The sequence below is a fragment of the Cynocephalus volans genome, chromosome 5 (assembly GCF_027409185.1).
Source record: "Cynocephalus volans isolate mCynVol1 chromosome 5, mCynVol1.pri, whole genome shotgun sequence".
In the NCBI taxonomy this organism is placed as follows: domain Eukaryota; kingdom Metazoa; phylum Chordata; class Mammalia; order Dermoptera; family Cynocephalidae; genus Cynocephalus; species Cynocephalus volans.
This window is the reverse complement of record NC_084464.1, coordinates 46,957,680-46,970,190: the sequence shown is the minus strand read 5'-3', so window position 1 is coordinate 46,970,190 and position 12,511 is coordinate 46,957,680. Positions and strand designations below refer to the sequence as shown.

The 12,511-nt window shown below is 40.3% G+C and overlaps 1 protein-coding gene across 8 annotated transcripts in view; it reads left to right on the top strand.

Moving 5' to 3' along the window:
- The window catches only part of FKBP5 (FKBP prolyl isomerase 5), a 90,364-nt gene extending 83,556 nt beyond the window's left edge, over positions 1 to 6,808 (top strand). For 7 of the 8 annotated variants that reach the window (XM_063098448.1, XM_063098445.1, XM_063098447.1 and 4 more), the window contains 3 exons: positions 1,140 to 1,325; positions 3,502 to 3,741; positions 4,465 to 6,808. In XM_063098448.1, coding sequence (XP_062954518.1) covers positions 1,140 to 1,325; positions 3,502 to 3,741; positions 4,465 to 4,572 — 534 coding nt within the window. In that variant the 3' untranslated portion in view covers positions 4,573 to 6,808. Of the gene's footprint in view, positions 1 to 1,139; positions 1,326 to 3,501; positions 3,742 to 4,464 lie in introns of those variants that run through there. The other variant, XM_063098449.1, reaches the window with a different exon arrangement.
- Positions 6,809 to 12,511: the final 5,703 nt, after the last annotated feature.

The following is a 12,511-nucleotide window of genomic DNA, read 5'->3' as shown; positions in this document are numbered from 1 at the left end:
ATGCCTTAATGTCATTATTGAGGGGAGTAGGTTATTGCAAGAGTAGGTTTGTTATAAAAGCAAGTTGGGCCCACTCTTGCTGTCTCTGTCTTGTGTGTGCTTTCTTGCTCTTCTGTCTTCCATCATGGGATAGTGCAGCAAGAAGGCTCTTGACAGATGTGTGCCCTTCGAACTTAGAATTTCCAGCCTCTAGAACTGTAAGAAATAAATCTCTGTTCCTTATAAATTATCCAGTGTCAGGTGTTCTGTTATAGCAACGCAAAACAGACTAAAACAATGTTGCTTTGGGCCGAGCCCGTGGCGCACTTGGTAGAGTGCTGCGCTGGGAGCGTGGCGACGCTCCCGCCGCGGGTTCGGATCCTATATAGGACTGACCGGTGCACTCACTGGCTGAGTGCCGGTCACGAAAAAACGACAAAAAAAAAAAAAAAAAACAATGTTGCTTTATAGTTATTTATGTTGGGTGCTGCTATTCAACTACATATACTCCCCTTGCTTACATATCAGGAGTCAGCAAACAGCCTGTGAGCCAAATCTGGCTCACTGCCTATTTTTGTAAATAAAGTTTTACTAAGACACAGCTACAGCCTTTTATTTGTATATTGTCTATAGCTGCTTTTGAACTACAAATGACACCTTTGTGTAGTTGCAGCAGCAATTGGCCTAGATAACAGATTTGCTGTGTTTGGGACTGGCGCTTGCCATAATGTAGCATTTACTGTGCAGTGCTGAAAGTCAAGAGAAAAGACAGAAGTCACTTGCCCTTCGTGTTAACTACTGGTGCAGTCTAAAACTGTTCACCATCCTTTTGAAAGGCTGATGAATATTAGCACCAAAGAATGTAACCCAGAAGACTTGGTGCCCATCTGCTGAAAGGACAAGATGAAACTGCTGGAGAACAGCATTATATAGTGCTAGTGCATCGTCCTGAGCCAACTCATAGGCCACTGGGGCTTCCAAAGGATGGGAAAAGGTGCCTGTAGAGCTGCCCCCTGAAGACAGAAACAATCCATACCAGGGCTTGCATGAGGGGCTGTGTTTAGGGGATTCGGTTTTCTGAGGGAGGGCTGTGCTTACGCTTCTTTTGTACCCCATCAGAGCTGAGTACAGGTAATTAATTACTAACTTTTTCCTCCTAGGGAGGCAAATATATGCAGGCGGTGATTCAGTATGGGAAGATAGTATCCTGGTTAGAGATGGAATATGGTTTATCAGAAAAGGAATCGAAAGCTTCTGAATCATTTCTCCTCGCTGCCTTTCTGAACCTGGCCATGTGCTACCTGAAGCTTAGAGAATACACCAAAGCTGTCGAATTTTGTGATAAGGTAAGAGTGTCTCATGTGAAATGGACTTCAGGTATTCCAGATCTTTTTCTCCATCTCCATACTTAGTCTTCTTTTACTTCCTTTTAGCCAAAGTATAGAGGGTTTTTCATTTGCTTTGTCTTATTTATTTGTATGTTTGTGGTTATTTGTTTCTCTGTATTAACTGGGAAATTGAGAAAGATTTTGATTATCAGAAAAGTAGATGATTTATTGTAATATATTATATGTAAAAGTTCTGATAAAATTAAACAATTTTCATCTGTGACCTTATATCTATGGTATTTGTATCAGATTAGACATTTAACTCCTCAAGATCAGTTTAATAAGAGCAGATTTAGTTTTAATTTCAGGACTTTACTATATCAGACCACACTGCTCATATAAAGGATATATAATTTCACTTTTTATTATAATCACATTTACTCACTGATTAAAAATACATAAATAACTTGAAAGACCTACAAGGCATCAGCAGCCCTCTCCATTTTTACGTTTGTATTATTAGTACTGCTTCTGGGGCTGGCCTGTTAGCTCAGTTGGTTACAGTGCAGTCTTATATAACACCAAGGTCCAGGGCTCAGATCCACCTAACGGCCAGCCACCAAAAAAAAAAAAAAAAAGATTTGTGAATCACACAGCCTTCTGAACCAGAGCAGGTTCAGAGAACCCCAACCAATAACATGATCCGACAGTATTTCTAGGAAACAGAACACAGCTTTACTGGTTATAATTTAATTGCTTAATGAGCCTCCTACAATTAACTAAAGCTCAGCTACTGTAGTTAAACTCTATATTAGTTTGGTCTGTTAGGCTTAGTGCAAATCAATGGCCTCCCACAAATTTTATTTAACAATATTATCATTGAATATTATAAGTGTTTTTCTTTTTTGTCAATATTAATGGCTACAAAAAATTCTTTTTTGTTTTTATTTCTTGGTTACTAATGGAGTTACACGTTCTTTCTCTGTTAGCCATTTGTATTTCTTCTGTGAATTGTCCATTCATATCCTGTGACCAAATTATTTGTCTATCTTCTATTGTTTGAAACAGTTGTATGTTATCACATTAACCCTGTCTAACAATAGGGAGGCTATTTTCCTCACTAGTTTGTCTTTTAACGTTGTTAATTGTATCTCTCTGTAAAGAAAGTTTTAATATTTACTTAGTCAAATTTGTCCTTTCCATTCTAGTTAGAAAGTTCTTCCACCCTAAGATTATATGACAGTACTTCAAAAAGTTCGTGGAAAGATTCGTATTATCTTTCAATTCCATTTTTCCATGAACTTTTTGAAGTACCTTCCTAAAAAGAAGGTATATTATATTTTTATGAGTTTTGGGGGGTTTGTATGTGATATCTGTTGAAATCTGATCCCCAATGTGGCGATGTTGGGAGGTGTTTGGGTCATGGGAGAGGATCCCTCATGAATGGATTAATGCCCTCCCTACAGGTGGGGGAGTTAGTGAGTGACTTCTCATTCCTTTAGTTCCCATGGCAGCTGGTTGTTTAAAGGACACTGGCACCTCCCCTCCCTTTCTCTCTTGCTTCCTCTCGCCATGTGATCTGCTTGTGCCCACCGGCTGCCCTGCCATTTTCTGCCATGAGTAGAAGCAGCCTGAGGCCTGTGCCAGGGGCAACTATTCCAAAGTCATGAGTCAAATAAACCTCTTTTCTTTACAAACTGTTTTAATTTCAGTCATTTTATAGTACATCTTTTTCTTTAGTAGGACAAATCGCTTTTATTACTTTCTCTTTCCCAAAATTTCAGCCATTCTTGGGCACTTACTTGTTCCAATGAACTTTAAAATGAACTTCTCAAGAGCTCCCTCCCAAATTTCCTTAAGATTTTTCTAGAAATTACATAATTACAGTAAATACAGAAATTAATTTTTGTAGTATATTTTGATCAATAGTGTGTAATTATCTTGAGCCTCATTTTTTCTTTTTTTGCGGTTGGCCGGTATGGGGATCCAAACCCTTGACCTTGGTTTTATAATACCACAATAACCAACTGAGCTAACCGGTCAGCCTGAGCCTTATTTTTTCAATATGGCTTTTCCATCTCCCTTGGCCAGAGAGCTTTGGTAAGCTGTTTAATTACTGAATTTCTTACTGAAATTCCCACATGTGAGAAGGGTTATGTTCATCTTTTCTAAAATATAGACCATCTGTTCCTAGGCCCTTGGACTAGACAGTGCCAATGAGAAAGGCTTATACAGGAGGGGTGAAGCCCAGCTGCTCATGAACGAGTTTGAGTCAGCCAGGGGCGACTTTGAGAAAGTGTTGGAAGTAAATCCCCAGAATAAGGCTGCAAGACTGCAGATCTCCATGTGCCAGAAAAAGGCTAAGGAGCACAATGAGAGGGACCGCAGGATATATGCCAACATGTTCAAGAAGTTTGCAGAGCAGGATGCGAAGGTATGTCCAGAGCCCACTTGCCTTCAGGTAGATCAAGAACTGACCTTGCCCCTTTGGTTTTTGTTCTAAGATGTTAAATATAATGGACAGGGACAGGTAGACCACCGGAGAAGCACAAGAATAGAGAAAATGATTTCCAATCTGATCTGAGGCTGGTTTGGATACAGAGGTTGAGTAGGCTGTTTCACTTAACAGAGGCACAAGTTGTGAGGCCTTGGCATGTCCACACAAGAGATGAGGAAAATAAATACCCTTCAAATGTACTAAAGCTTTTGTTATTAAAATAAAATTATAAGTTTATTAGGGGTTTTTTTCAAGTAATACTTCCTTGTTGAAACTTCCGATTTTCCCAGGAAACATGCTATTATAGGAGCCCCACCTGGCAAACGTGATAGGAGAGGACTGTGTGGAGAGAGAGGCTGGCCTCCCTGACAGCATAGTTGTGCCCTGGTCCTGAGTGCATCCTCCACTCCCCAGCCCACTTATCACACGGCCCTCGCTGTTCAACAGCCGTCCATCAGCAAGCTAGTCATTTAACCAAAGAAAAGCGAAAACTCCCATTCTACCTATTGGTAGCACAGCCCTAACTTACCCAGCAGGGCAACCTAAATAAAATTATTGTATTACACTCTTGTTTTGGACCTGATAAACAGTCTGGAGGAACCAGGAATTTATTTCACTTCTTTTTTCTCTAACCCTCTTGATTTCTTATTTCTTCCTCAGGAAGAAGCCAGTAAAGCAATGGGCAAGCAGACTTTAGAAGGGGCCACCAACGAAAAAGGAATACAAAGTCAAGCAATGGAAGAAGAGAAACCTAAAGGCCATGTATGACGCCACGCCAAGGAGGGAAGAGAGTCCTAATGAACTCGGCCCCTCCTCAGTGGGCCTCTACCCAACTCAGGACTGAACAGTGTTTAATGTAAAGTTTGTTATTCTCTATGTGATTCTGGAAGCAAATGGCAAAACCAAATAGCTTCCAAAAAATAACCACCCTGCTGCTACCCAGTGGGTTCATTGAGGGGGTGGCAAGGGACCACTCCAGGTGGAACAAAACAGAAATGACTGTTGGTGTGGAGAGATTAAGCCAACAGCTTAAGTCCAGCTCATTTCAGTTTATGTCAAGTTTCAGTATCCAATTCAGGGTCCCTTGAGATAATCCTCACAATTTTGGTCTGTCTGTTAGGTTTTACATATGAAGAAACCTTTAAAAAAAAAAACTGCTCAGTGAATTTCTCCTTTCCTACAGGTGGGTGGGGTGGGGGAAGGAGGATGAGGTTTTGTTTTTTAAATGACTGAAGTGCTCTGAATGCAACCTGTTGCATTTTTAACCAACAGAACCCACAATAGAGGGTCTTATATTCCCCTTAGTTCCACAGCAGTATCACAGACTTGAAAGCCAGAACCTCAGAGGTCACCTGCTTGCTGACTTAGCCACCTCCCACGCTCCCTCCGTAGCCTTGTGGGAGTGGATTTCTCCCACACTCAGCTTGTCCCTGGAGGAGTAATTCTGTCATTCCTAAAACACCCTTCACAATGAAAATGAGCAGATGGGAATTTCTGGATTAGCTTTTCCTGCTTTGGATGTAATTCTGAGATGCTGAAATGTGAAAAGTGCAATCAGAATTATGGTGTTTTTTTTTTCCTTCCCTCCTCTATTTCTTTTTGGAACTAATGTTGAATATACAGTACTTCCTGTTAGCATCGCTACCGTTCAGCTCCTTATTTCCATTCTAATCCTTGACATTAGAAGTTTTAGACTTGTTCTTATTATATCCTTGACCTGGAGTGGATTTATTTATGTATCCATTTAGGATTGATGCAGCTTTTTTTTTTTTTTGTCTTTCTTAAATCACTGGCTCATAAACATATGTATACTGGTTTATGGAACTTTATTTACACTTTATCATACAAAAATTTTTTTGACTTTTTATTACCAAGTAGCTTAATTTTTAAAAACAAAATCTGTGGGGTTGACAAATAAGTAGTTGCTCTTCTACAGTAAGGGTTTTACCTGCGGGTTTGACGTGCAATTGCCTTCTTTTCCTGCACTGATAGCTTCTTTGTTCTGGTGTGAGTTGTGAAAGAGTTGAAAACAGCTTTCCATGCAGGTACATATGAACCTAAATCTCCAATAATTAGGCATTGAATTAGGGCAAGTCTTAAAATATGTATATGTAGTTGAAATTTAGTCCTTATGGATAACAGAATTGAGCATGGCTTTCCATTCCCACAGCCTGAGAAAAACTCGTGGGAATGCATTTGGCAATCCAAAGAGCCATTCGCTTAAGCCTGGAACATCTCACTTTGTAAATCCTAAAGAACACTGGCAGTTATAGTTTAGATTAGTTTTTATTTTTATGGTGGTTTTAACAAAACACTTTCTCTGTTAGGTTAGAATCCACCTTTAAACCTAAAAATCAAGTCATTTTATACCAGTTTTCTTCTCCATGGAACAAATAGAATTAAATTGTGAGTGATTTTACTTTAATGATAACTAAAACCCTTCTAATTTCTCATTTATGCTTCTGTCTTTTCTTATGAAATATTTCTTTGAAAGGCCCCAGTCTCACCTAGGAAATATGAAAAACGAAAGTTGATTTTGCTTATTTGCTTAACTGTTTGATATTTGTAGCTCTGTTGACTAGAGCATGATTCCAGTGAGGCCAAGATTAAAATTTGATCCTAAGAAGGCCAGTTAGCTTTTTGCAGATAAAAAAACTATTCCGAAAATCCAGTGATCCCAGCCAGCTTCTCCCAAGTGTATGTTATGGGTCACCAGGGGGAGCTGGTGAGAGTAGGTATGGTGGGGAAAGGGTGTGCGAGTGGTTCTGAGCAAACGAGTGCAAGGTGCCATCACCACTCGAGAAGAATCTTCACATAATCTCGTATCGAATTCAGTAATCTCAAACAATTTGTATAGAAATCAGCAGATGTCTGTGAATCAACTTTTAGACTGCATAATGGAGTGGTGGGTCAGCATATAATGAACTAAAAACTAATTTTTTTTTCTTAAATATTTAGATGCACTTTTTTGTGTTCCTTAAATAAATTTTTTTTTTAAATGTGATTTCCCATTGCTCTTGATTTTTGGAAAACTATGGTGGCGGCCAACTTGAAGAAATGAGACATCAGAAAATTGGCAGGAGACGATGTCTTGCTCTTTGCTCTATTGTACAATCTGAAATTAACATTGGGGTAAAGGCAATGGAATGATGCATCTTTGTTAAAATGAACCAAATAATCAGAAAAATAAGAAGGTTTTGTTTTTTCGTTAACCAGTGGATATTCCACCTTTTTAACTGATTTTAAGGTAGGTTCAGTTTGGAAAATGATATTTAATTGTGTCCTCTAATAAACATATAAAACTTAAGTAAGCATATCTTAGGCAGTGTTCTGTATTGAGCACACTTTTCCTTTATTAAGTTGCATATTTCATCGGATAGTTATGGTTACATACTCTGAAAGCCTAAGGAAATGATGTCACATATACTGCAAGTCATAATTTTCCTGCTGCAAAAAGAGGTGGTGTGGTGCTGGAATAGTGGTACACCTTTCTCTGACAGTACCTCTGAGGTCTACATATAGGTCAATGCAGGTTCCAAACACCATTTATTCCCTCTGAATTCTTTGCCTCATTTCTAGATTTGAATTTTTTTTTTTAGAACACACAGACAAGTAACTTTATTTTTCCATAGCCACAGTTTTAATAGTAAAAAATTAGAAACTAAATATCTGTCAAAGTATTTTTCAGTCTTTAATATTTTGTGTGTGTGTGTGTGTGTGTGCATATCTGGATTTGAATTATACTGCTCTCTTTGCTGTTAAATTATTTGGTAATAATTCTTTTTACTTGCATATTTTTTTTCTAAGTAAATAATCACACTAGGGATCTTGAGAATGAGGCAGAGAGAGAAAGAGTCCTGGCTGTAAATTTGTGATCTCAGTAATTCAGAAGCGGCGTGCACGCCTTGTAAGGTATGAAGAGTATCAGTGAAGAGCTTCGCCATACTTATCTGGTCTTCCTAGCAGCACTCTGAACCCCCCTTTTAGCATGGCACGTTAGAACCCTGTACTTTCTGAGATTGGCACCCCGGGAGACTGTTGCCAACATTGGTGACAAAATTCATTGAATTTGAGCTGGTTAGTCAATATCCCAAAACTCAGAATTCCCCAACCTAGCTGCATATTTTTTCCATCAGCTGGCTACGTATGCATTTGAACGCAATGACTGACAAAATTGTGCATAAAAGGACGTTGCTTAATGGCTTGAAAAAGTTTGGGGAGACCTTCAGTGCTTCTCTTCAGATTTTTCTCTCCTACATTTCTGACATAGAGATATCTGTGGGAGGTAGGGGAAGGACACAAAGGCACAAGAATTTTGACCCCACCATTTGCATAGTTTCTCTGTAATTGCCTATATCTTCCTACATGTGTGACCTTAATAACCCATTGCAAGAAAGGGACATTACTGAATGTAACTCCTAAGAAGACCTTTCACAGCAGCCTGTTGTGGATAACTGCTACCTATAGATGGGACATCTCAAGCCGTCCATAATGCAGGGACTGTTTGTCTTCTAGAGATGACCTTGGAGGATCAAAAACAGCTGGCCGGTTAGTTCAGCTGGTTAGAGCACGGTGCTGATAACAGCAAAGTTAAGGGTTTGGATCTCCTTACTGGCCAACCACCAAAAAAGGGGGGGGGGGCGGATCCAGAATAGTGGTGCAACCAGCCCACAGTCATCTAGGTCACCTAATACCTGACACAATTCCTAAACATGTCTTTTTCTAGTCCGAGGCATGATTCCATTGGCATATGGAATAGATTGTATACTTAGAAAAACCAAGCATTTGGTGGAATTAAAATGGCAGCAGAGCCACAGGCCTCATATTCTCTTATTTTTTTTATTGAGTCATAACTGATTATACATATCTTTGGGGTTCAACATTGACATATGTTGGTCAAATCAATATTATTAGCATACATATTATTACAAATCACACCTATTCTTTATGCCCCTTATCCAATCTCTCCCCATACCCATCTCCCTCCTCCCACCTCTGATAACCCTAGATTTCTTCTCTCCTTCTGAAAGAGTAATGGTTACTCTGTTGATTTGTTGCCTAGATGATCTGTCCAGTGCTGAGAGAGGTGTGCTCGGGTCCCCCACTATTAGCATAGCGTAGATGCTGCTTCTGTCACTCTAGAGTGGGCTTTGTGGAGAGAGACAGCCTCTTCTTTGGTCTCTGCTGGTGACTCTCCTTTTGTCAATGCACTCGACTGGCTGGTGGGCCATCTGCATAGCGGTTGTGGCATCTAGCCACTTTTGCAGTGGCCGTGGCTATTGTGATGGCTGGCGTGCTCCTTGCCTGGAAGTGCTGTTTTTGGCATGCTCCTTGCCTGGTTGCGGAAAGAGGGGTCTGTCCCTGGATGCAACCCCCAGGACCCCGGGTGGGTCCTCATATTCTATTCTACATTGGAATACAGCTAATGTGGGGAACTCACCAGTATGTTAACGATAGGTGTCTGTTTGGCTTTTTAAAGCGTGCTCTGGATTAAGAAACTTCAGTGTTTGGGTGCTTGTCTTTTCAGATACTTTTCTCTAGATTTTTACCACACATCACCTTGGAATCTGGTTGGAACAAGAAAAGGTGAAAAGTTTTCCTCTGTGCTATGCTAATTTTGAGCAGCAACTTAAATATCCATGCTGGAAAGAACCCCAGTTTTTTCTTAACATAAACTCAAGGGCTAGTAGTTAATCTTCAGTGATCTGTGCTATACAGCCAGGCATTGACAAGGGTAGGGTAGGTATCAGCTATGAAGAACAGTGAATTTTTTAATTTACTTTATTTTTTTTCGTGGCTGGCCATTATGGGGATCTGAACCCTTGACCTTGGTGTTACAACACTGTGCTCTAACCTAGCTAACCAGCCAGCCCTAAAAAAAAGTTGAGGGGTGGGGTTTTTTTCTTAGACCTCTTCAAATTACTCAGGACAGGAGGTTTTGTCATTCTCAACAGGTTTGGGAAGTTTTCAGAGCCAGGAGATTGTAATGTATCATCTATTGGCTTTGCATGATACGTTTATCCTAGTGAACCTATTGGAGAAATAAACATTCAGCCAAAGGAAAGAGAATAAATTCTAATATAGCTGTGTAAGTCCCCAGGGAAAACTTCCCTACAAAGTGTCCTTTTTAAGCACTTACTCATTGATTTGTTTATTGGAGGAGGGTGTATTTGTTTCTCTTTTTGAGTTAAAGGTTAATTCTGAATTAAATGAAATTTCTTAACTAATGGGAAAGGAGGAGAGAAGCTGTCTTGCAGCCATAGAACAAAAGTGGTCATAACCACCATGTATCGAGTGCTTCTTATGTGCCAGGCATTGACCTCTTTCCACTGACCTCCCAAGTATAAACAGAATGTAGCTGGCGCAACATTTCTACCTTTGAAATCTCACACAAGGTCATGTGGTCCTTGCTAACACAGAACTATACAGGGAGGGAATTCTGGGGCATGAATTCCCAACTTAGTTTAGTTGACGCATTACAAATACATCCAGTGTCTAAGCCTTTCTACAGGTATTAAATACTTCTGGCCTACGTCTGCTTTGAGATAACAGGCTCTCATAAGATATCTCCTTGCTGTAGGCATTATGACTTGGCTTAAAGTTATCTCCTCAAAGTTTCTGACCAAGGAAATAAGGTGGGAAGAACAAGTAGCTAATTAGTATTTGGGGATGTGATGACTAGTTCTAGTTACTCTAATCCTACTAAATGATTTGATGATTGTATTATATCTGCTCCCAACCATGTTTCCAAACTGAGAACTCCCGATTTTTTTCAGTCTAAAAGCTTAAACACATGTATACTATCATCCTCTGTAGATATCAAAGTCTTCCTAAAGATGACACCAGCCTCTACATGTTGTTAGTAAAATGTGACTCCCCTGCCCCCACTGAGGGATCCCAGAACTCATTCATTGCTCTACTCATCCCCATCCCCAGCACCAACCTAGTAGTACATGATAGATGCTCAATAAATTGGCTTCCTGTCCTTCCTTGTAAGGCAGCCTCTGTGCCTCAGTGGCCCTTCCTTCCTGTTACTTTTCTTGAGGTATGGAGTCCAAAACCATGATGTTCTAGCTATCCTTGTAGCCTGACTGTGTGTCTTGAATTCCTTTCCAAAAGATGAACCAGCAGCAATTTGACTTTTGAGGGGCCATAACTATAAAACTGGTCCACGGTCTTCAGGCTACATTGATCTTAAATCTATTTCCAGTCAAATGTGAAGAAGTTTCTAGATCCACTCTCCTGGTCCTAGTGCCCTTGTCAGCCAGCCAGCCTGCCCCCAAATGTTTATGGTCCATTTGTTGTAAACCAGGCACTGTTCCACTGAGGTGAAGTTTAGGGCCTCTTGTGCTTTATAAAGCAGCTCACAGACATGTGAAAAATGAGGCATGCAGATGGCTACTCCCCTGCAGAGCATCTGCCATCCACTATTGTTACTACAAAACTTGGGGAACAGCAGGAAACTTGATTCTGCCCCCTCCATGATCCTCTCCTGGCATCTGGGCTGCAAAAAGTGCCCTGATGTTGAATGCCCCGAGCCCCACCCTTAGCTACACTGGCCCTCTTGCCCTGGGCCCAGCCTGGTTGGTTTCTCCTGGTGGAAGAATCTTCATCACGTTGGAGCAGTGCTATGTTCTTACATCTATTTTTCAGTTATCTGCCCACTGGACTGCAGCTGCAAAAAACCCAGAGTTTCCTTTATTTACAAAGTAACTGGACAGATATACCCTGCCTAATTTTGTTCACTGCATGGTCACTAAGAAGTATTGAGTTTTAAGAAAACATGTTTTTCATGTCTTAATTAGAACTACCCCCTTAGAAAGGTGTCATTGTTTCCTGACTGTTCTGAGGAGCACCACCCCTTTGCTGCCAACATGCCCTCTTCAGAATAAGCTGCTCCATTTGAGTGGGTTGCAGAGTGTTTCTTCTCTCCCTCTCTGTCTCTGTCTCTGTCTCTGTCTCTGTCTCTCTCTCTCTCTGTCTCTTTCTCTCTCTCTCTCTCTCTCTCTCACACACACACACACACACACACACACACACACACACAGTCATTCAAGGGTTTCTGTGTGGGTTTTTAAGCTTTCTCTGAACCCAGCTGTCTTGTTGACAAGGGGCAGGTTGCAATAACCCTGTATAATGAGGTTTTGCACCCTGCAGTTATCGAATGTGACATTAAACATAAACCATGCCACTTTCAGGTTGTGAGTCTGGGCCTCAGAATCAAGTTACTGTGGGACAATCTGAGTTGGCTGGGTTATGGCCGAGACCAGACTTCCTGCAAACAGTGCTACACATCTCTGAGATGTGATTTTTCTATTGCCAACTCCAAAACAAGGCTCCAGAAGGTCCTTATCAGGATCTCATCAATCTGAGAAATCTGAAGTCCTCTGATGTTTGATGAGAGGACTGGGTTAGGTCCAGCTCTGTGTTGACAGGAAGTGGTTTTGGTCAAATCACTTCCTCCTCTTGGGATCTCAGTTTCCTCACCTGTAAAATAATAATAGCTAATATTTATTTAACTTTTAAACTTCAATTGTGGTAAAAAAAAAAAAAAAAAAAAAACCACATAACATAAAATTTACCATCTTAATTATTTTCTTCTTTCATATGAACAAACATATTAGCCATTTTTAATGTACAGTTCAGTATTAAGTGTATTCACATGTGCAGCCAATTTTCAAAACTTTTTCATCTTGCACAACTGAAA